This window comes from Triturus cristatus, chromosome 7, assembly GCF_964204655.1.
Source record: "Triturus cristatus chromosome 7, aTriCri1.1, whole genome shotgun sequence".
Lineage (NCBI taxonomy): Eukaryota > Metazoa > Chordata > Amphibia > Caudata > Salamandridae > Triturus > Triturus cristatus.
The window spans coordinates 1,139,519,555-1,139,544,607 of record NC_140590.1 but is presented as its reverse complement, the minus strand read 5'-3'; the positions used below and the strand labels follow the sequence as shown (position 1 = coordinate 1,139,544,607).

General features: G+C 49.4%; 1 protein-coding gene across 1 annotated transcript in view; it reads right to left on the bottom strand.

Annotated features, from left to right (window-relative positions):
- The window catches only part of ZNF346 (zinc finger protein 346), a 126,649-nt gene that overhangs the window by 47,714 nt on the left and 53,882 nt on the right, over window positions 1–25,053 (bottom strand). The window contains exon 4 of the mRNA XM_085618309.1: window positions 17,363–17,510. Coding sequence (XP_085474435.1) covers window positions 17,363–17,510 — 148 coding nt within the window. The remainder of the gene's footprint in view (window positions 1–17,362; window positions 17,511–25,053) is intronic.

Here is a 25,053-nt window from a genome sequence, read left to right as displayed (position 1 = left end):
TGGTTCTGCACTTGTCGAGCACTCTGTGCAACAGGGGTATCGGTGGAAAGGCGTAGGCAAATGTCCTCCACCAGCTTATCCATAGGGCATTTCCCTTGGATTGCTGATCTGGCTGCCTGGACGCGAAGCTTTGGCATTTTGCATTGTGGCGTGTTGCAAATAGGTCTATTGTGGGAGTCCCCCATCTCTGGAAGATTTTCTCCGTTTCCTGGCCATTGAGCTCCCACTCGTGCGATGCTGAGGTCTGTCTGCTCAGCCAGTCTGCCTCCACATTGTCCTTCCCTGGTAGGTGAATTGCCAGTAGATCTATCTTGAGAGGTATGGCCCATCTCCAAATCTCCTGAGCTAGGGATGAGAGGGGAAACGACTGTGTCCCCCCTTGTTTGTTGATGTAGAACATCGCCGTGGTGTTGTCTGTCTGTACCAACACCCTCTGGCCGAACAGGTGTCTCTGGAATGCCTTCAGGGCTAACAGTATCGTTTTCAACTCGAGGTAGTTGATGTGGCGGACCGCGTCTGCTGGAGCCCATAGACCCCTCACTCTGAGGTTGTCCATGTGCGCTCCCCATCCCTTCTGCGATGCGTCCGTGGTAATGGTCATTGTTGGGCTTGGTGGTGTCAGGCTTCTCCCCGTTGTTATGTTGTCTCTGTTCCACCAAGTTATCTCCTCCTGCACTGCGTGCGTAACAACCACTAGATCCTCCCAACTTCCGTTCGCTTGTGACCATTGCTGTTGCAGCCATTCCTGGAATGGTCTCATGTGCAGGCGTACATTCGGCACCAGCTGGATACAGGACGCCATCATCCCCATCATCTTGCTCACCGCCCTCACTGTCAGAGCTCGCCCCTTCTGGTAGAGCTGCGTCTCCTTCAGTAGAGCATCCGTCCTCCTGTCGCTGGGCACTACTGTACTGTTGCGGGAGTTGATCTTTGCCCCCAGGAAAATCTTTACCTGTTCCGGTTCCAGCGATGATTTTCCCCAGTGGATGGAAAATCCCAGATTTGTGAGGGTGTCTGTTACGCGTTTTGCGTGCCTCTCGCACTTCTCGCGTGAGTTTGCCTTGACCAGCCAGTCGTCCAAGTAGGGGTATACGTGTATTCCCTGCTTTCGTAGGTGTGCCGCTACCGCCGACAGGCATTTTGTAAAGACCCTTGGCGCTGATTTTAATCCGAAGGCCAGGGTTGTGAACTGGTAGTGTTCCTGATCGATGTTGAATCTTAGAAGGCCCTTGTGCCTTCTGTTTATTGGGATGTGAAGGTAGGCATCCTTGAGGTCCACGGTGACCATGAAGTCCCCTTCTCTTATCTGTGGCAGTACCTCCTGCAGTGAAGTCATTTTGAACCTTTGCGTTCTGATGAACTTGTTTAGGTAACGGAGGTCCAGTATGGGTCTGAGGTCTCCGTCTACCTTCGGAACCACGAAGTAGTTTGAGTAGACCCCTTTGTTGCGTTCCCTGAACGGCACTGTCTCTATGGCTCCCTTTTGTAGGAGTTTCCGCGATTCTTCTCTGAGTATTGCCAGTTCTTGGGCCGATCTCTGTCTTCCCTTCGGCTTCCTGTTTGGAGGTCTTTTCTCCAAGTCTACGCAGTATCCGTACTGCACGATGTTCCGTATCCACTTGTCTGTGGTTATACGCCGCCACTCCTGAAGGTAGAACCTCAGCCTTCCGCCTACTGGTGACGTATGCTCGTAGGCTCTTGAATCTTCTCTTCCCCCTGATGACACTTTTTTGCGCCTCACCCTTGGGGACCTTACGAGGGTAGGCGTCTTCTTGCGTGCTGAGTCACTTCGAGGAGGGCTGATCGCCCCCTCTCCTCCTTTGGCCACGTCCGTTCCCTCTCCCGCGAAAGGACTGGCCCCGAGGTTGATATTGCCAGCTTTGCTTCTGCTGACTTTGTCCGTGACCTTCGCCCTGCTGACCTTGTTGGAACGCCTGGTGCGACGTCCCCTGTTGGCTTCCACCCCTACCGTAGGGTCTCCTCGAGGGATTTCCTCGTCTCATTCCCCTCAGCTGTAGGGCCCCCATGGACCTCGCTGTCTCGTTTTCCTTCTTGAGCTGGGTGAGCTTTTCGTCCACCGTTGCTCCGAACAGTGTCTCTCCGTTGAAGGGGGTGCCAAGGATGTTGTTCTGCACTTCCGGTTTGAATCCCGAGATTCTTAGCCATGCATGCCTCCTCTCTGTGACCCCTATGGCCATGAGTCTTGCTGAAGTCTCTGCCCCATCCAACGCCGTCTTTATACAGGAGTTGGCGATGTTCTTGCCTTCATCCACCAGGTGAGAGGCTCTCTGTCGGTATTCTTCGGGGAGGTGCTTTAGTAGCTCCCCCATCTCATCCCAGTGTTGGTATTGGTGTCTATTGAGGAGTGCATTCGAATTCGCCATGCGCCAGTGCATTGCGGCGTTCCTCTCGACCTTTCTGCCTGTGAGGTCGATCCTCCTGCTCTCTTTATCCGGAGGTGGGCCCGAAGTTGCTGGAACGTTGGCCCTTCTCCTGGCCGTGGAGGCTATGATGGAGTCTGCGGTGACGCTACCCTTGATGTAAGGTGGGTCCAGGGAGGAGTGCTTATATTTCTTCTCTGTCCTGGGCGTGATCGACCGGCAGGTGGCAGGCTCCTTGAAGGCTTCTCTCCCCTGGTTCATCACGCTTTGTAGCATGGGGAGGAACTGACTCCTAGTCTGGATGGGGAGCAGTGTTTCGACGAGGAAATCGGCTTTCGGCCTCTCCTCGTCGAGTTTGACGCCGAAGGCCATTGCTGCGCTCTTCACCACCATATTGTACACCCCGATGTCGTCGGGTGGCGAAGGCCTCGAGGGGTACGTGTCCACGGCCTCCTCCGGGTTTTCGGTGTCGAGATCGTGCCATTCGACGTCGTTGCTGGTAGATGCCGCCGATTCGTAGAACGACTGTTGGTCTTCTTCCTCGGCTTCTTCCTCATAATAGGGCTCCTCTTCTTCCTCGAGATCCCTTGTCAGCCCTTCGGCGTCGAACTCGCCTTCGACCTCGACGACGTCCGCCGATGAAACTGTTGGAATCTTGAATTCCTTCATCCTGGCGTCGAACTCCTTCTTCCTTTGAAGGATGTTCTCCATCTCGGCCTCGAGCCGCCTTTTCTTTTTCTCCATTTCGGAGATGCTTTCGGCGTCGACCGCGGGTCTTTGAGGAAACTTGCGTCGACGTCGAACGTTCTTTCTGCGTCGATCGGCCAGTTTCATGGGATGATTTCGACGACCCTTGCCTTTCGGTGTCTTTCTGCACCAGGGAGTCCTTTTGTAAGGATCCGCTGGGCCTTTTGTCCGAAGTTCCCCCTTTGGACGTCGAAGTTTTCGGCGCCGGGGCTCCCTTCGTGGACCTTGACTCAGTTTCTCTCGAGTCACCCTCGTTTTTGAGGTGTTTTTTGACTTGCGCTCGACGATTCTCTTACCTCGTCTTCTTTTTTCTTGTCGGTCTCTACGACCGTGAAGTTTTCGGCTGTCTCGGCGACGTTGTCCTCGTCGTCCGTGTCGAGGCCCAGCTCGTAGAGTGTCGGGGGTTTCCCTTTGCCATCCATGTTGGCGTTGGCTCTTCTCTGCCTCTCTCTCACCCTGAGTGTCTTCGGCGCGAAGGCTGAGCAGGCGTTGCAGTCGATACTCTGGTGATCCACCGGTAGGCAGAGGTTGCAGACCGGATGCTGGTCTTTCTGCACGAACTTGTGGTGGCAGTTTGGGCAGAACTTGAATGGCGTCTTGTCCATTTCGCTCAGGGTCTCTGAGCGTGCATTCTCCAAGGCTGTCGAAGAAAAAAGGTTCGCTGGTCCTCTTTCTTCGCGCTCCTGATGAAATCTGTTCTATTCCTGATGTCTTCTCTTGATTCTATCGATGAAACTCGCTTTTCTTCCTTCTTCCTCCGAGTGAATTTCTGGAGCTTCCCGATGACGATCCAGACCCAACGGCGGAAAAAAGAATCTGAAGATGGCGCCCCAAAGGTGGGACTTCCGCAGGAAGCACGACGACATCACGGGAGGTGCACCAAATGGTGGACGTCGACGCCCACCTGGGCTACAAAAAAAAAAAAAAAAAAAACAAAGAAAAGACTACGAATCCGGACCCAACCACAAGATCGCGGAATAATGCACAGCATAGTGAATCCAGAAAGATTCACGCTGCAAAACTGTAGTTACAGATTCCCAATCTTGTAGAAAATGGGTAAGCCGGCCCCCCACAGGACCAGCATGATCCGGAATGTCGAATCTAGGGCTGTTTTGCGGTGGTGGGAGGGGCTGAGGAAGAGGAAGAGGAGGAGGAGAGTTGACGGCCACGTGAGCGACCTCTAAGTCTTACTCTACATCCCTTGGAGCCTTGCTGCTGTTGCTGCTGCTGGGTTGGCCTATAAGAACGAAAACTCGCCCTTCCAAATCCGCTGTACCTCTTGAAAGTACCTCTCGGCTGGGATTGAAGGCCCAACGACCTAGCCGTAGCCTTACTCTCTTTGAAGCGCTCGAGAGCAGCATCAGCCTTCTTCCCGAACAGACCAGACCCATCAAAAGGTAAGTCCAATAAAGTTGACTGGACATCAGAAGAGAATTCGGAGGACTTAAGCCATGCACCCCTCCTGGTGGCAACTGAAGACCCCATGACCCTGGCAACTGAGTCTGCTGTATCCAGGCCACTCTGAATAACCTGGCGAGCAGCCGCCTGGGCATCCGATAGAACTTCATTGAAGCCTCCACTATCCTCCTCTGACAGTTTTGGCGCCAACTTTTTAGCCGAGTCCATAAGCGCATGGATATAGCGCCCCAACAGACAAGTCGCATTTGAAGATTTTAATGCCATACTGGCTGATCAAAGACCTTCTTGGCCGATTGGTCCACCTTTTTTGCCTCCCTGTCCCCTGGGACTTGAGGAAAGGCCCCTTTCGACCGTCCAGAACAAGCCGCCTGAACTACTAGGCTTTCAGGTGAAGGGTGTGAAGATAAAAATTCAGGATCCCCTGGAGCCACCCTATACCTTCTTGCGACTACCTTGGAGACTGCAGGAGCTAAGAAAGGCTTGCGCCATACATCCAGCACAGGTTCCAAAATTGCTTCGTTGAAAGGCAACAGAGGCTCTGAGACCGCAGTTGGAGAATGCAACACCTCAGTTAAAATATTGGACTTGAATTCGGTGGATGGCAATTGAAGGTCCAACAACTCCGCAGCCTTTCTAATTACTGTATGATAGGGTGCTGCGTCTTTAGAGGGTTCGTCTGATGGTGGAGTGATCTCCCACTCCGGAGACAAATCCAGACCACTTGCCTCCTTCAATTCGTCGAACACCTAATCGGATTCGACCAATTCCCCCTCTTCAGCCTCTTCCAACAGAAAGCGTCTCTCCTCTAGCACTCTCTGCGCCTCCCTTCTCGAACGGATCCGCACCTGCGGCGTCGGCGGCGCCGTGTTCGAATCCGACGGCGCCGGCAGTGGCGTCGAACGCGGATCAGCTGGAGCAGCTGGCGTCGAACGAAGTCGAGTCGGCGCCGGCGAAGAGGGAGGCGGCGTCGATGTTCTCGGCGCCGGCAGCTGCCAAGACGGCGTCGCTGGGAAGTGAATATGCTACTTACCAGTATGCATCTGTTCTTGGCATGTAGGGCAGCTGACATTCATATCTGTGCATAGATCGCCGCCTAGTGTTGGGTCCGGATGTTTGCACGTTGTTGTCCTGGAAGAGTCTTCGAAGTATCCTTGGATAGGTGACTCCTCCCCTGGACTACAGTGCGCATGGGCATCCTCTCCATCCTCAGATTGTTTTTCGCCATTGTGGCAGTGATGGAGTAGATACAGAAAGTGATGACCATGCTTGCAGTAATTCTGAGAGCTGCAGCTGCGACAGGCGCCGGGGAGGAGGGAGGGCGATATGAATGTCAGCAGCCCTACATGCCAAGAACAGATGCATACTGGTAAGTAGCATATTCAGTTCGAGGCATGTGGGCTGCTGAATTCATATCTGTGCATAGAATACATAGCAGTGCCCTCTATTAGCGGCGGCTACCCGTGCCAGCTGCAGCGGTCTGAAAAAGTGTTTTGAGAACAGCCTGTCCTACAGCTGCCTGCTGTTTTGACTGCACATCTACGCAATAGTGTTTTGTAAATGTGTGTGTAGTGGACCATGTGGCTGCTCTGCATATATCATGCAGGGGAATATTTCCTAGGAAGGCCATGGAAGCCCCCAACTTACGTGTTGAGTGGGCTCGTGGTGGAATAGTTAATGTGCGTTTTGCCTTTTGATAACAGATTTGAATACACTTAACTATCCATCTGGCTATCCCTGCTTTGGAGATGGCGTTACCTTTGTGGTGTGGGGCAAAGGCAACGAACAGTTGTTTTGTCTTCCTGAATGGTTTAGTCCTGTCGATGTAGTACATGAGGGCCCTCCGTACATCTAGTGTATGTAGTGCCCTTTCTGCAACAGTTTGTGGGTTTTGGAAGAAAACGGGCAGTTCAATAGTCTGGTTCATGTGGAACTGTGATATTACCTTGGGCATGAACTTGGGGTTGGTACGTAGTACGACCCTGTTAGCGTGAACCTGAATAAATGGCTCTTGAACGGTTAGTGCCTGGAGTTCACTAACTCTTCTGAGGGAAGTGATCGCTACTAGGAAGGCCACTTTCCAGGTAAGGAATTGAATCTCGCATGAGTGTAGAGGTTCAAAGGGTGGACCCATCAGGCGTGTGAGGACCAAGTTGAGGTTCCACATTGGAGCCGGTGGGTGGCTTGGTGGAATGACTCGTTTGAGCCCTTCCAAGAATGCTTTGATGGCAGGCACTCTGAATAGAGAGAGGTGCTGCCTGGTTTGCAGATAGGCTGATATTGCGGTCAAATGGACACGTATAGAGGTGTACGCCAGATTGCATCGATATAGGTGTAAGAGATAACAGATGATGTTTTGGATGGATGCGTCCAGCGGGTTGATGTCATTATTTCCGCAATAAATGACGAACCTTTTCCATTTGGCTGCATAGCAAGCTCTGGTAGTGGGTCTCCTGGCCTCCTTGATGATGTCCATACAGTCAGGTGGCAGGTTGAGATAGCCAAACTCTAGGACTTCAGGAGCCAGATCGCCAGATTCAGCTGTTGCGGATCTGGGTGCTGAACCTCTCCATGGTTCTGCGTCAAATGCGCGGGTTTGATCCGCAGCCTTTGATGCGGCACCACGGAAAGTTCGAGGAAGGTGGTGTACCACGGCTGGCGTGCCCACGTGGGAGCAACTAGGACGAGTGTCAGGGAGTGTTGTCGGAGTTTGCGGGCCACTAGCGGTATCAATGGCGCTGGGGGAAAAGCGTACGCAAATCTGCCGGACCAGTTCATCCATATCGCATTGCCCTGCGACTGCGGATGTGGGAATCTGGCGGCGAAGCTTGGGCATTTTGCGTTTTCGCTTGTCGCGAATAGGTCTATCTCCGGATGACCCCACTGCTGAAAGTACGGTTGGAGTACTGATGGGTGTAACTCCCACTCGTGCATTTGGTGGCTGTGTCTGCTGAGCAGATCCGCCATCTGGTTGTCCTTGCCAGGGAGGTGTTCCGCCATGAGGAACATGTTCCTTTGAATGGCCCACTTCCACATGCTCTGAGCCAGATGAGACAACTGTGGAGAGTGTGTGCCTCCCTGTTTCTGTATGTAGTACATTGCGGTCATGTTGTCCGTCCGGATCAACACGACCTTGTTGCATAGATGTACTTTGAACGCCTTCATGGCTAGGAAGATTGCCATCAATTCCAGAAGGTTGATGTGCAACTTCTTTTGTTGTGTTGTCCATAGTCCTTGCACTGTGTAGTGGAGTACATGAGCTCCCCATCCCTGGAGAGACGCGTCCGCTGTCAGTACTATTTGTGGGACAGGCTCTTGGAACGGTCGGCCCTTGCAAAGGTTTTGTGGATTCCACCAATGCAGAGAGTTGTATGCCCGACCGCTCACCAACACTAGGTCCTTTAACTGTCCTTGAGCCCGATTCCACTGACGTGCTAGGCACTCCTGAAGTGGGCGCATATGTAATCTCGCGTGCGGGACTATGAAGATGCAGGAGGCCATCATGCCTATCAACTGCATGAACACTCGCGCTGGAAGTGAGTGATTGGGTTTGAATTTGGAGATCAGCAGTTGTATGCTGTCGATCCTCACTAAATTTGGCTGAGCTGTGGCCGCCAGAGTGTCTATAGTCGCACCTAGGTACTGTTGTACGTGTGCGGGCTGGAGATGGGACTTTGGATAATTCAGTGAGAATCCCAGACTGTGAAGAAGGTGAATGGTGCGGGACATGTGGCTTGCACATTGCTGGGCTGACTTCGCTTGAACGAGCCAGTCGTCTAGGTAGGGGTAGACATGAATGTGTTGCCTCCGTAGATGTGCAGCCACAGTAGCTAGGCACTTTGTGAAAACCCTGGGCGCCGTTGTCACGCCGAAGGGAAGGACTTTGAACTGATAGTGCTGCCCCTGAACAGTGAACCTGAGGTATTTTTTGTGTGAGGGGTGGATGGGTATGTGAAAGTACGCATCCTTGAGGTCCAGTGTGGCTAGGAAGTCTCCCTGCTTGAGAAGCGGAAGGACTTGCTGTAGAGTGAGCATATGAAAGTGCTCTGAAAGAATGTACTGGTTCAGGGGTCTCAGGTCCAATATAGGTCTGAGCGACCCGTCCTTTTTTGGAATTAAGAAGTAGAGGGAGTACACTCCCGCACCCTGCTCGTGGATGGGTACGACCTCTATAGCGCCTTTTAGAAGCATACTTTGCACTTCTTGCTGTAAGAGCGTTAAGTGCTCTGAGGACATAGGACGGCTTCTTGGTGGTATTGTGGGTGGAGTGGAGGTTAACTCCAGACAGTAACCGTATTTTATAATATCTTTGACCCACCTGTCCGTGGTGATGGAATTCCACGTGGACAGGAACCTTTGTAGCCTTCCCCCGACAGGTGTTATGTGGTCGGGAGGAAGGGAGAGGGCGTCACTGCTTGTTCTTGGGGGAGGACCTGGTGTTGCCGTAGCCGCGTCCTCTGCCCTTTGTGCTGGAGCCACGATATCCACCTCGGGTGTTTTTATCATAGGTGGTCTGTGTATTGCCTTTGTTATATGTTTGTTGTGACCCCTGTCCTCTACCTGCTCCCTTGTTTCCGGGGCGACGAAAGGAGCCGCTCCGAAAGGACTGAGTTTGTAGTGCGCCCATGGACTTTGCAGTGTCCGTATCCTTTATCTTTTCGAGGGTGGTGTCAACCTCTGGCCCGAATAAATAGTCGGGGTTGACGGGCTGGTTCAGTATATTGTTTTGTACCTCAGGCTTGAATCCTGAGATCCGTAGCCAGGCATGTCGTCGCAACATGACGCTTGTGTTTATGGCTCTGGCAGCCGTGTCTGCAACATCTAGTGCGCATTTGATGGAAGCGTTCGTTAGTAGCTGTCCTTCTCTGATGAGCATTTCTGCGCCTTCCTTGAACTGGTCAGGGAGATGTTGGAATATTTGCTCAAGTGTGTCATAGTGCGCTCTATCATAGCGAGCAAGGAGCGCCTGAGTGTTGGCTATGCGCCATATGTTGGCAGCTTGGGCGGCAACTCGCTTGCCAGAGGTTTCTAACACCTTGGACTCTTTGTCCGGGGGAGGAGCGTCACCTGTTGTTTGCGAGTGTGCCCTCTTGCGTGCATTCGCTACGACGATGGAGTCGAGTGGTAATTGTCCTCTGATGTAAGTAGGATCCCCAGGTGCTGATCTGTATTTTTTATCAATCCTGGGGTTTATCACTCGTGCCCTGGTGGGTTCTTTGAAAATGTCCTTGGCTGGTTTGAGGACCCCCTTCAACATTGGCAGAGTCTTTACATGTCTTTCTGAGGATGCAAAGGTGTCCATTAGAAAGTCATCTTCGATGGTATCAGAGTGAAGCTGCACCCCATGGTTATTGGCAGCACGTTCGATAAGAGCATTGAACGCTGCAGTATCCTCCGTAGGAGATGTCTTTGCCCCATAGAGTTGTGGATCCTGTGCATCGAGAGGTGCACTGGGGTCTGCAGGGTCGCCCCAAGTTTGATCAGGGTCCTGCTGGTCATCAGGGTCCGTGTCTACATGGTAGGGGACTTGGTCAGCCATGTAGTCCTCCAATGCGTCTGTATCGGAGCGTGTGGGGGAGAACCGGTGTGGATCCTGGTAGGATGAATGGAAGGGTTCATAAAGGAGAGGTTCCGATTCTGCAGGCAACTTCCTTTTTAGTGGGATCCTGAAAGGGTCCAATGGCGGCTCCGAAGTTATCCTTCGGTCCTGGAGAATCATTCTGCCAGTGCCGGCGTCGATGATACGTGCTGGAGACGTCTCAGCAGGTGTGACCGTAGGTTGGGTGACCCGTGTCCTGAGTTGGAACATTTTTGGGATTGTTGACGGAGGCAAGCCGAAGGTAATGTTGGTCGGCACCGAAGAGGCTGCGGGAGCTCCGACCGAACCGGAGCCCGACGTGTCCTGGAGGACAGGTGTGGTTTTGCTGCCTTGCGTCACACCGGGTCGTACTTGGGGCGCCTTCGAGGCTTTGGCACCGGCCAGGCTCGTAGAGGCGGCCGTAGATTTTTTCGGTGCCGGAGGGTCATCGAGTCGGGGTGAAGAGATCACCGTCGAAGTCTTCGATACCTGAGGCTTAGGTGTCGTCGAGGGAGCGATGTGAGACACAGCAGGCGGTACGGCCCTTGGTGTCGTCGGTGCCGGTAGCCGAGCAGGTTTGTCGGTGCCGATGGCTTTTTTCCGTTTGTCGACTCCAACGTCGCCCGCCTCAAGTTCGGCACCGAAGTCCCTCTTGGTGCGGTCGGTGCCGACGCGGTGCGCTGGCGTCGAAGCCCTCGATCCGACCAGCGCTACTTTCAGTTTCGGTTTCGGTGGAACCTGAGCAGCTTTCGGTTTCGGTTTTGTGATAGGGAAACCAGCCTGTTTATGTAGTAATGGCTGCCGCTGAACGTCCGAGGCCGGGGGCGGGGCCGAAGAACTGCGGGATGGGTCTCGGGTAAGGCCCGAAGGCGATCCCTCGACCGGAGCCATAGGCTGTGGCACTGGTGTTTGAACGGTTTGAACAGGTAGGCCTTGTTCATCATTGGAGCTACTTTCTTCGGCCCCGAAGGCCTCCTCGTCGTCTCCTACCTCGGTGTCGTCTTCACCTCTGTGGAAGAGTGACTCGTCTTCCTCGTCCGATCCGGGTTCGTGTTCGGAAACGGGACTGGAGGGCAAGACTTCCAATTCCTCGACGTCCTCGGCCTCGCCGAAGATGTCTGTCGGGGCCGGTGCCGCGTGCTGCGCCTCGAGTCTCGCCGCTCGTCGATTCCGCAGAGTCTTCTTCGAGCGGAACCGGGCACAGGCCATGCATGTTGATTCGTCGTGGTCCGGCGAAAGGCATTTGTTGCACACCGGATGGACGTCGATGTGTGGGTACTTCGCATTGCATACCGGACACCTTTTGAACGGCGTCCTGGATTCCATCGTCGAAGTCGTCGATGGACAGGTAAATGCGAAAGCAGTCGGTGCTGAAAGTTAGTAAACTAACAAATTCTATCGAAACCCGATCGATAAACAGTACCGACGCGAACTAAAGGCCTTTTGGCCTCGAAAAAATATTTTCCTAACTTGAGCTAAGATAGCACATCCGAACCCAATGGCGGAAAAAAACAATCTGAGGATGGAGAGGATGCCCATGCGCACTGTAGTCCAGGGGAGGAGTCACCTATCCAAGGATACTTCGAAGACTCTTCCAGGACAACAACGTGCAAACATCCGGACCCAACACTAGGCGGCGATCTATGCACAGATATGAATTCAGCAGCCCACATGCCTCGAACAACGGCATAAACGGTGCTTGAGGGTAAACCTGCGGCACTCCCAGATTGAAAGCCATCGGACCCATAGGTGCACCAGAGGTATACATGGCCCGTGAGAACACCCCATACATTGCATTGAGATAATGCGAGGGGTCCTGACCTGGAGTAGGGAAAGCAGGATACTGGTCAGGTAGCACCGGACTCGGGCCTATCGGCGCCGACGGTGGAGCAAGCGGCAGAACAGACTCACCCGGAGCCTGACGATCCTCATCCTGGGCCGGAGACGGAGCCGGAGGACTTGCAGGATCTGGAGATGGAACCGGCGCTGGAGATGACACCGGCAATTAAGCCGGAGCCGGCGAAGGCACCGGAGAAGATGGAACCGGAGGCGAAGTCGGGACAGGAGAGGGAGACACTGACTCTCTCCGACGTCGAGCTGGCGATTTCGACTTGGACGTCGAAGCTTTATGATGCGACGAATGCCTCCTCTTTTTCTTATGCTTCTTGCTCTTTGAAGCATGTCCCGAAGTCGACTTGGAAGCCGACCTCGACCTGGATCTTCTTCTTCCTCTTTTCTCCTTCTTCATCCGGGCGATAAAGAGCTTTGCTTCTCTCTCCTTAAGAGCCTTCGAGCTCATTTTCCTGCAACTTGAACAACCTCCCACATCATGGTCCGAGGACAAACACCAAACGCAATCGTCGTGCGGGTCGGTGATGGACATGTGCTTGCCACATTCTCGGCAAGGCTTAAACCCAGACTTCCTTGTCGACATTTTTAGAAGATAGACAGAGAAATCCAGAAAACATACAAAGTAACCAGAACAGCTACCAGTAACGATTCCCGAAATCCGTTGGCGTCGTCGGCGCGGAAAAAAGGGAACTGACGTCATCACGCCGATGGGGTCTTCTTATGGAGCCGGTGACGTCAGCGGAGTCGCGAGCGGAGCCGTGTCTCTGTGACGTTGTCTTCGACCACATCGGCGTGGACTGCTACAAAAGTTTGAATGTTGCTGGCGCAGGGGATATTCACAAGGTGAGGAATCCACTGGCAGATGTATCCATCAGAAAGCTGCATATGGATCTAATTAGGTCACCATTTTCATTTTCCAGTACCAACTTGGGTTCTTAGATCACCTAGGGCAGACAGTACTACTACTGTGTGTGTACTATAATTGAGCCAGGACCATTTTTCTTTAATTTGCCTACGTAAGGGAGAAAATAAATTAGGCAAAATGGTTTTACAACATAATACGAAGAGTAGGAAAGATACCTTGAGAGAAAGTTAATATTGTTCAAAAAAAATATATATTTCATCAATCTTACCGAGACAATATCAGATGGGGAGCTGGAAGGTCTGCTATTCTGACCACTTTACAAATCTGTTCATGTGTGATGGACGAAAGGTTTATAGAAGACCAGCTGTGCAGAGCCAACTAGGATATTCGGGTCTAGGCATACTCTGTAGTAACCAATTCTCTGACTATTGGAAATTTGGCTTTAAAAATAAAAAAAGGGGAGGAGGTCATGTCATCACTCAATTGATTAGATGAAGAAAAAATATATATTGGGGCAGTCTTGCAATGGAGAAATGTGAAAAATTCACCCCAACCGAGTTAGGCACTGTACTTGACATTATGAAAGAGGCTTGCTTGGCGTATTATTTTCATATGATAACTAGATGTTTCTCTGTAGGCTAATAGAAGGTTGGGGTCTTAATGTCTGTCACTGCAGTTCTGCTGTCTGAACTTTAAATGAAAGAACTTTTAGTTTGGAGGAAAGTATATTTTGGTTCTCTTTTTAAAATGCAGCCTACTTCTGTTTCCGGAAATGCAGAGAACTATCTAGCATCACAGTAAGGGCGATGGCTATATCTCTCCAAGCAGGTCATTAGAACTAGTCTTATTCCTGCTTTTGTGCATAGCATGGGATAAGACGGCCGCAGCAGAAGCTAGTACTTGATTCATGAGAGTCTTCGCCATTGATACAATCTCTGCTTGAGTTCTTAAGGGGATGTTCACTTTAGATATAATGAAGCAGAATACATCGAAACTTGTAACACAGACTTAAGATTAGTAAGAAGAATAATACCATAATGTATTTGTATGAATATTCACGCACCCAAAATGCAATAAAATCTATTTTAAAAAAAGATGGTCTGTCAAAAGACGGGGGTTGGTGGGATGGATCATGAGAATGAATAATGAAAATTTTATATCCTATAAGAAGAGAAACATTCATAAGTATGCACTACATAGATATCATACTTGATTTAGTTCTAAACCGAACTCTCTCACTTTAACAAGCGGTCTGAGTTGCAGAGGCTTCCAATCGGACGCTGCGTGGACAAGCTTCAACAGCTGTTCAGAACCAACATAGAGGTCGCAGCTTTTCCTGACTTCCATGTTAGTTTGCTCATTAGGTTGTTCATTTCTGCTTACACTGTACATCTGTATTATAATAATTGGCATAGTGCTGATTTTGCATTTCTCTGTAAATAATCTTTTGCAGTGTCTTTCCAGTTCTGTTGAAGTTGCATTACTAATTGTTTACATGGCCCAAAAAACAGTCACACAGAGGTGAAGACTGAGCGCACCATTGTGTGCTCCGACTTATTCCTTGCAGGTCAGCAAGAATTTGCGCCTACAAATACATATCATATTGTTTATGACCAACTGCTGTGTTTGTTGCGTTTACTTCATTGCTCCTGGGAGGATGCAAAGTATTTCCCTAACAAGTGGGATGTTGCTGAGGATTTGATGCACTTACCTATTGCATTGGGATTGAACATGTTGTCATTTTGTATGTTAAGGAAACAAATTGGTTTGGGTCGCTCATAGGTCACCAATTTTTGTTTTGAATAATGATTTAATGTGATGAGGCAATGTAGTTTTGAAATGTAAACAAGCCCATCATATTGCAATGAAAGCACTTCATAGCAAGCGGAAGGATGTTATCTAACATTCAACGGCAAGAGGAACACTGCTCTGGGTGAAGACAAACCCACTCAATTTTAAAGAATCGGTAAAAACAGGTCTTTGTAGGAAAGTGACCCTTTTTGACGTGGTCACCCCAACTTTTTGCTTGGTATCTAATGTGATTTCGATTAGAGGTGCACTGGGTTCCTGCCAACCAGGTCCCCAGTGCCAGATCGCTTTCCCAAAACTGTCTTTGTACCCCCAAATGCCAATACCTTTAGCATCTCTTAGTAAATGGTACTCCTGGTACCTAGGGCAAGGAGGCTAGAGAGTCCATAAGGGCTGTAATACAAATTATGCCACTCAAAAGGACCTCTCACCAAGCACATACAGACTACCACTGCAGGCTGCGTGTTTTGGTGCAGACAAAAGTGACAACACAAACTGGCACACATCACTGTGCTGAGTGCCATGCACACTGACACTGCAAGCAGTGTAGGTAAGTCACCCCTACAGCAGGCCTTACAGCCCTATGACAGAGTGCACTATACTACATGTGAGGACATATCTGCATGAGCAGATATGCATCTGTTCTGGTTAGCTCTTTTGCTGTCAGTACAAGTGAACCGGGAAGACATCTTATGTATATGTGTTGGACATTGATGAAAACGAGTTCCCCGGTTACATGATGGCTTTACTGAAAATAGGGATGTTTGGTATTGTATGCCAGTGTTGGATTTATTAATCCCTTTGCTGCGGCGCTGGGGGGTTTGGGGTGAGCGCGGCGCCGCCATGCTCATGACGGAACCACGCCGTCATGAGTCACGGGCGAGCTGTGCTCATGACGGCGTGGTTCCGTCATGACTCCACCCACTTGCGCTGATCGCCCGCACAGGCAGGGAAACAGCGCCGCGTGGGCGGAGCGGCCGCCAACGGCCGCAGCATGACGGAACCACTCTGTCATGAGCACACGGCGCCCGTGGCTCATGGAGTGGTTCCGTCAGGAGCATGCAAGGGGTTAATGCATGCGCACACAGAACACCTTAGAGGTGCCCCCTGAGAACCTACCATCTACTGGTGTGCTGACTGACTGGTTTTTGCCAGCCTGCCACCAGAGACAAGTTTGACCCCCAAGGGTAAGGACCTTTGCCCTCAGGAGGTCATAAACACCAGTTTGGGCAGAGGGTGCTTGCACCCCCTCCCACAGGATGACCTGTTTATTAGCATTCCAAGGCAGGGGAACTTCAAAGAGTCCAATGCCTTTAGTATGCAAACCTGGCTTCCCCATAGGAGAGGATGCCCCCCCCCCCTCCCTTGTCCAGAGCCCTTTGGCACCTGGACAGGTGGGGTAATTAGCTAGTCAGATAGGGGTCCACCCTCACTCTAGGGCTACCTGAAGTGGAGGCGACTTTACATAGTTTGCCATCTTGGTGAGGGCAAATTTAGGCTCTCTGGGACAGGGTTATGCCCACTTCCCACAGGAAGTGGTCATATACAGAGCGTGGTGTCCCCAACAGGATAAGTAGCTCCTTGGCTACTACCCAAAGTTCCCCCAACACCCTTAAATTCAGTATTTAGGGGAGCCCTAGGCACAAAGAAAACAGATCCTGCTGACCACGGACACTGAAGGGATGTGATAGCAAAGGCTGACCAAGGAGACCTGCCCTGCTGGCCCGTCTGCTGTTCGTCAAATTTGCGCCAAAGTCATCTCGTCCTGCAGATGTTGTGCCTCCCAAAGACTGCAGGACTCCTGTGGCGCAGCTGAGCTGATCTCCTGCAGGCACCCCAAGAAGCACCATGAGGAATTCAAACCCGCCAAAACCGGATGCCTGCAAGCACCACTCCACATGAGGACCCCCCCCCCTATTGAGTTGTGTGTATCATTTATTGACTATTATGTGCATTTGCACATATCCGACACTCCTCCCTGATAAGCCAAAAGCTGCTCGACCACACCACCTCCTAGAAGAGCAAAGTGGGATTGCTAGAGCAAGCCCCTATCCATTAGTAAGGGAATAGGACGTGGACATCGATCACCGACATGGTGAATGACAGGCGCCACACAGCTTAAACCCTACCTTTCTAGCGGTCATTCGACACACAATGCAAAAAGTCAGTTGAAAAGAGATGGAGGGGTAGCTCTTTCCAGGATAAGCGATAACTGGTATGGAAAGAAAAGAACTGCCGTCTATGCACCTGGGTGGCGCCTATATAGGTGACCGCATTGTCATATCCGGCACCAACGAGGCAGACGCCACACAGACCCGCCCATCTGACCACAGGCGTATTGCTCATGCAAAAGTTTCCAGTTCCAGTCTGATGCCTGGGAATATTCAAAGGTAAGGAATCTGCAGCTAGAAGTCTATCAGAGATACCTTTTTGGTATAGCATAAAGAGCCAGCTTCCTACAGTCTTGCAGACACAAAACCAAAGACAATGTCAGTATGCTAGAGAGGCATTTGGAGAAAAGCAAGATTAACACAAGCACATGTGCAGCTGAACAAACTCTTGCGCAGTCATAAGCAACTAAGCACATATTTCAACCAGAAATTGATGCCATGAAGAGAGGCCAATTTGTTAATGCAAGATTCCCATATTTCTTTTCCCCATGCCTTGTGGACAAGCCCCTAGAGCATACCAGTTTGCCTGTACAAGGCCACATACCTGTCACTGGAGGACCTTGCTCCTTTAGCCTGAGATTCTTCGAATGCGTTTTACCTTCATAATGCGAAGCAGCCACCACAGGAGCAGAAAAGGACATGTTGCAGATAGGGCAACACTTGTTCCGATCTTCTGCACCATTGCTACTCGACTGGAGACGCAAATGGAATATGTTAAGTGTGGCTATCATCACAAAATTAAGATTTAAAATGCAATAAACTAAGAGGACTCTGATCATCTAAAGGCTGGGAAATAATATTTTTTGCTTAACAGTGAGATTCTTTTTCCTAGATCTAATACAAAGTACTACCATGATTTAACATGGCTCATCGCCCCCAAAACTGCTATGGGCTCAGCACTATAGCCACAAAATACACAAATGTGAAACACACAATGCAGAGCGAGTACAAATGTTTGGAATTGAGAATGTTTTAAAGGCCAACAAGCCACGTGTAAAGCAATCAGTTTATTGTTCAGGCCTACACACCCCAACTGAAACAAAAGGGGTTTGGTAAGGCATTTGCAACTTAAAAATCTGTAATAGTTGCAAAGATCCAGCGTACAATGCCAACATTTAATAAAACATTCTACTTTAAGCCAACTAAGCTATAGATTTCAACCAGAACTTCAAGACCTATAAACTTGTAGCCAAGTTGGCTTTAGTGCTCGTTCAAATGTCACGGCATGATCAGGACTTAAGAATGTATGTCCAAACTCAACTAAAATTAACCATGGTAAATAAAATTGCCTCCATTAATTTATGGCGTTCACTGATGAAATAACTAGGAGTGCATTATTATGCAGCTGATCACAATAGACCAATTAAAGCAGTTTTGGGGCTTATTTAAACTTAACCCCTGTTAACATCACTCCTCAATCCACTCATCCAGACGATTCCTTCATCCTGGACAAATTTAGTAACATCCTATATTCATATACACTGCTCATCCTCCAGTCTTTAAGGCACATAGTTCATAAACATGCAGCCACGCAAACCACTCACCCTGTACTCCTATAGGCTCTCCTCTCAACCTGTGCACACACAAACTCAATACCTGCACTAAGCCGTAGGCCCAGGGAAGTTGAGGTGAAGAGTAAAGACATGGTCAACCCAATAATATGGAGACTGCCACCACATTTCTTGGATCCTCTCAGCAAATGATAGTGCCTTTTCTTAAGAATGCTGCTAAGACCTTAGATGAGGGATACTCTTATAAAATTGCAACTTCTGCCCTATCACGACCTGTACTAAAGATAATCAACAGGAGGGCAACGTTAAATTCCCCTCTCAGAAGTGCTTTTTAAAGCTCTTCGATCACATAAGACGACCCAAGAACAGGGATTCTGCTGTCAGTGGGGGAGGGTTTTCTAACTCCAATATTGGTGCGTATGTCTCAGGCAGGGTCTGATACAGAGCCAGCATTTCAGGGAGAGGGTCAGGGAGTAGAATCTTAGTGTTTTTTCAGTCGAAGTTCCTTCTAATGACAACTCATATTCCAGTGATTCGGAGTACCTTGGCCATGGTAGTCGTGATGTGCCTTTGCAAGCGCAATCTTATGTGCCTTTGCAAGCGCAATCTGTGCAGTGGAGAGCCAGTGGCTAGGTAGATTACAGAGAGCAGGTATGTACCACATCGAGTTCAGGCGAAGAGTGCTCACTTGACAGCCTCCTAAATTAGTTCAACTACAAATACTCCCATTCACAGCAGTTGCTGGATGTATGGCCAATATTGCAAATTTTTACCGATTGACTTCATCTTTTTTCTGGATGAACGCTTTCTTGAGGAAATTGAGCATCACACAAATCTGTATGTCGAATGGCTTCTGAGGGAGCACAGAGGCACGCTGGAGATAAGAGATGTGTAGGTTCTGGAACTTTCCCCTCGCAGAAATATCAGTAAAATGTGTTTCTTCAGCCAAGGTTAGAGGTTTGTAAGGGTTTCTGGGTTAAAGGAAGGAGAAGGGAAAAGAAAAATAAGCATTGGCATAGCCAATAGGCCTCGCCTTTGGGACCTTATAAGTATTTAGCCATGCAGCACATTATCCTTGGTGCTGTGCTGCCATGAATTGAAGAGCTATATAATTACTTACACTGGGTGATGCAGTCCGTAACTACAGTGAAATTTTAGGTACAATTTTTTTGAAGCATTTTACGGTGTTCATTATGAAAGTTATTAACATTAGCCAAATTTAAGGGCATATTTACAAGGGCATTATAGCCGCTTTAGCTGCACTTTTTGCCGCTAAAGCAGTGATAATTTCTTTGCCCTATTAACAAGGCAGCGCTAACATGCATTAGCGCATGTTAGCAGTCATTTTGGTATCGCCTCGCTTCACTAATGAGATGCAAAGTAGGCATACCTTTCAGGGAACAACATGAAAATATTTGCTAACCGCACATTGCGGTATTTACAAGCAGGGCAAGTACTCGCGTAGGGAAGTAAAAGATGCGCTAACCGCGGATATCGGGGAAACTAACGTCTACAAATATTTCGACTTAGTCATGTACATAATGGGAGGTGGATTGTAAGGTTACACCCACCTCTCCCTATTAACATGTCCATTAGCGCAGTTGTAATATCGCTGGTTTTCAGGAGATATTGATGAAAATCGCCATATAGCGCCAGATTTCACATCGCCTGTTTGGAAATCGCCGCTAACACGGCGTTGTGAACCGGCGATATAGGCGATATTCAAAATCGCGCTAAGTGCGATTGGCGATGTTCAACGCAAATAGTTGATAATATGCCCCATAGACTGTTAGAAAGTGTTACATGTATATAGCGCTTACTACTCTCGACGAGGCGTTGATAGCAATTTGAGATCTATTTTGATTGCTCAGCACCCGCTGCCTCTTAAACTGAGCTATATTTTGTTAACCCAAAGACATGACCAATAAGAAGAATTGCTGACTCTCTCATACCTCCACCGCGAAAGGCATTTGAGGGCGGAAATTTACATGAAAAAGTTAAAGACTGCAACAATCAATAAGTTTACAGAGTGTCTGTATAAATAGAAATGTTCTTTTCTTAAGGAGTTGCTTCATGTACGAGTGCGCAAAGAACGTGGCAAATAGGGATAATTTAATTAGGTAAATGTTAAATAAATCATTTATGGCAAACTGAATTATAAGTAGTTTAAAATACTAATCATTATGCATTTCAATAATAAAAGGCAAGTATATACCTTGCATTCAAAATGCGACCCAGCTATACAAACTTTGTTGGGTTTGTTTTTAACACAAATGTGACGCAAACCGTTGAAGGTGGAATTTACAACCCAAAGTAAATCCCGCTTTGCGTTAAATTGCAATCCAAAGTAATGTAAAGCTGTGCTACAGGCTCCCAGGAGTTACTTTGAGTCAAAGGGGCATTCCATGGGTACGCATGGGAGCTCCAATGCAACCACTCATGGGTTTTGATGCCAACCCCTATCTACAAAGAAATGCAGAAAGGGATTTGCACAAAAATCCCGTACCTACTGAATGCGGGCGTACTGATGGAAATATTTTCGTTTCTCCTTGTTTTTCCCACTTTGCAGGTTTGCTACATTGAGCAACAAACATTCAGAGTGGGAAACACCTTAAAGCACAGTCTTTGTACTGGAAGGGACCCCTTCCAGTACAAAACCTAGGCTTCCAACATTGCAGACAGCCTTGCACTATGGCGAAGGGCGTCTGCCTTGGCTCACAGAAGCCAAAAGTGTGCCAATGCAGGAAGAGAGCAGAATACCACCACATCTTAGCAGATATTGCACTGTTCTTCTCTCCCTTTAAGGCTACGCAGTGCAGCAACTTTAATTGGTGTTTTAAGTTGCATGACTTCTGTGTAAATTTGTGCCCTAATTGGTATGCAAAGAGATCATATTTGGTGAAGAGCTGATGTTGTAGTCTATAAGGACCTCTGCATTTCAAGTGGTATTTCAATTCATAGTATTAATCTGCCCCTCACAGAGGCGCACCATCAATGTGCATACATGAAGATCAATGCAACATGCTTGCACCTATACGTCAGCGACATAATGCAGTTTGAGTAGATGAGGTATTTTAAAAAGACAGAAAATGTGACACATTATGTTCATGTGCAGAAGTGTGTGCAGCAACTAAACATGGTGCAGAAGGTGACCCACTTCTCTTTGGTTGCACGGAGAGGACAGAAGCCTGACCAAGCAGATTGTCAATGCAGAAGAGTAGGGTGGATGAAGCAGGCAGCGGCGAGGACAGAAAACTAAAGAGAGGCCAGAGGACTAAGCAGGCAGAGAGCCCACACGGAAGAAAGAGTAGGGTAGATATAGCAGGCAGCATAGAGGACAGAAGCATGAGCAGGCAGAGGGATCCGAGGGCTGAACAGGCAGAGTACGTGTAAGGATGGGTGAAGCAGGCAGCAGAGAGGACAGAAGCCTGAGCAGGCAGAGAGGCCAGAGAGCTGAGCAGGCAGAGTACGTGTAAGGATGGGTGAAGCAGTCAGCGGAGAGCAGACGCCAGATCAGGCAGAGGGGCCAGAGAGATGAGCAGGCAGAGTACGTGTAAGGATGGGTGAAGCAGTCAGCGGAGAGCAGACGCCTGAGCAGGCAGAGGGGCCAGAGGACTGAGCAGGCAGAACATGTAAGGGTGGATGAAGCAGGCAGCAGAGAGGACAGAAGCCCGAGCAGGCAGAGGGCTTGAGCACGGAGAAGCCTGAGAGCTTGGCTGCAGTGTGAGCAGGCAGAGAGCAAGGGACCACACTCACTGTTGCATGAATTCATTCTCTGCATCCAGGGGTAGATGGGCGTGGGGCACTTGTCCTCCTCCGGCTCCCAGAAGAGGCTCTTGCCCTGGGTGCAGTCTGGCGTTAAGTGTGGCGGGGCTCGTCCAGGCAGGACAGCGGGAAGGGGGACTCCTTGTCCCGGTAGAAGCCGGCTGCCCCGTATTCGCAGACAGAATGTCTGTAGGTTTGCACCGGCTGTCTGGAAGTAGTAGGCAGGGGCCATTAAGCCCTTCTCCTGCACCCCGGCAGCCCCATAGGTGGCCGGGAAGTGCCTGAGGGGGTCCCAATAGCCAGAGGAGGAGTAGACTGGGATCTGCCCCAGGAAGGACTACTGCCCAGCAGGAGCAGGCAGAGACACCGGGAAGGCAGAGTTCACGAAGAAAGCGCGCATCTGGAGAATAGAGCGGTCCGTGGCTGCCTTTATGATTTGTTGTGTTTTATAGGGCAAGTGCTTTAGGTATTAGTACTTATTCGGAGATTGGGTTTTAGCTGAAGGGGGGTGGCTGCCTGTCAGTGCGGGACAGAAGGAAACAAAGCCATCTGATCAGAGCGCTGACCAATAGCGAGAGCCCGAGCTTGCAAAACGGCACCCATGAGGCGAGCTGCAGGGCACCAGAACCCCCCCCCCCCCCCCCCCAAACCAAATATGCGTTCCAGCCACAGATAAATCTATAGCTTCCAGGCTGGCCCAGGGAAGGAAGGGGCTGCGGCTCCTGCTGTGGGCTGAGAGACTAGATGGAATAGGGAAGGGAAGCCCGGCAGGAGAGTTGTGCTTATTAAAAAACAAGGGAGGGCGATACAGGCAGGGAAGCGAGAGTAGAGGAATGTCAACAAGTGCGCGCAGCCACGCTAATTGGAAACAGATAGTACCTGCGTGCCGATGCTCGCTCCCGCAAGGTGGATGCAGCACAAGAGTTTCAAAAGTGCAGACCGATTCCAAAAGGTCATCTCCTAGAGCAGCGCTTGCGCGCTAAGCTAGGCTCGACCTAAAAAGCCCCTGTACCCACACCACCCTGGACTATGCTGCTTGTTTACTTATCAGAAATGTCCGCGTTTTTAAGGCTGCATGAAAGTAATTCAATTGTAAACCCTTCAGTGGGCCTCCAAAGCAAGAAGTGTCACTTTCAATGTGAATATATTCATCTAAACACTGTAGAAAACAGGATGGCGCACATTCGAGGCAATTCAAAAAGAAATTTTATTCAAGTCCCGTGGCTGAACAAACGCGTTTCGGCCAGGACGGCCTTCGTCAATGTCTCACACACAAACAGTCACACCCCCCACCCCTGCAACAAAGGAAAATGCAACCCTGTCAATGAAGTGGACTTTTTAAGGCAACACTGCACATGTGATCAGGCATAGTGCCATCACTTAAAGAGCAAAACAGACAATGTAGGCTGGCCCACTGCCCCATTATGCTTGTTGTGGTGGGTGGAGGAAACATGTTAACAGCACATGAAAAAAAGACAACAAATGAAGGGGGCTTACCAAAAGCTCAAGTATCTACATACAAATGTAATACATTTTTACTTAAAGGAAAAAGAAAAAAAAAAAAGAAGAGAACATTGAAGCAGCGAGACGGCTGACCCTAGGCCAGATTTTAAAAAGAAAAAAAAGTCCAACCCAGGTACAACAAGCATTAAAAATGCAATAGGTCTCGCCTTTCATTAAGTTAAAGCCATTTGCGTTGCTATACAATACCATTAGCAAAGCAAATGGCTTTAACTTAATCAAAGGCGAGACCTATTGCATTTTCAATGCTGGTTTAACAACATCTTTTCTCCTGCCCCTTAATCATCAGCTCCCGCAACAACTTCCCATGCCAAGTCCTTGCATACACTCTTTACATGAAACGATCTATCCAACGTATGCCACCTCCAACCAGTTCCACCAGTTATTTGTGAAGCTGGTAGCCTGCATTCCTTTAAGTGAAACGCTGTTGCGTGATGTGACTAGAGCGAGCCAGGCGTGCTGGAGAAAGGTTTCCCATTTCTTTGGAGCGATGCTGGAGTACTGTGAGACCTTCACGAACATATTTTTGATTATTTTTGATTACGTACTGCTGCCATTGGAATTTCGTGTCTTTAAGAGATGCCTTCGTGGTGGTGTGCTTTTTCCTTCAGAGGCGAGCACTGTTGTATGTAACGGAAATTACATAACCTTCAGAAAATGTTCTATTCTTTCCGTTCGCTGGAGGGTTTTAACTCCCTTTAGCTGACAAGCATGCCTTTCATTGAATGGCAGTAGCAGAGGCATTTAAGTTGGTTACGCAGCGAGCCTCGGGGGAAGCAGAGCAGATGCAGGGGAGAGGGAAATGGAAGGCAGCCTCAGCTTGCACAAAATGTGGTTTTCAGCACAGAGCGTTTTTACGGTTGTCAGAGCATAAACTTGGTCACTTCACTACATGTTTCACGAATTCCTCTCGACTAACCCTCGCCACCTTCCCAGTATTGCATTCTTAGCTAATGTGTTCATGGGATTGAACCATGGAAATCCTCCCACAGGAAGTACAACATCCAGAGATGGCGTTCATGTTTAAAAAAAGATAGGTAAAGGAATCATTTTTTCTGTTTAAAACGTGGTCAACAGGGTATTAAAAATAAATAAAACCACGTTAAAATGATTTTCAACATTTCCACATGTGTTATCGCATAACTGTTTATAAACAAGCTCTCGGCTTTGGCAAAGGCAGCCGCTTGTTTATTATTTCATCGCGCTTTCACGTGGCTGCCTTTGCCAAAGCCGAATGATAACAAAAAAGTGCGTAGCAGCTAATAAGGAGACACTGTCTCCCGCTGCCAGTAAAAGATGCAATCCCGGCAGGGGGTGGGGGGGGGGGGCCATATGGAGACAGGGTTTTGCATAATTGGTGACACAAAATGACGCGCACCAATGCAAAACACGGGCGGAGCACAAAGAGAGCTTCTGGAATCGTATGGATTCCAAGAAG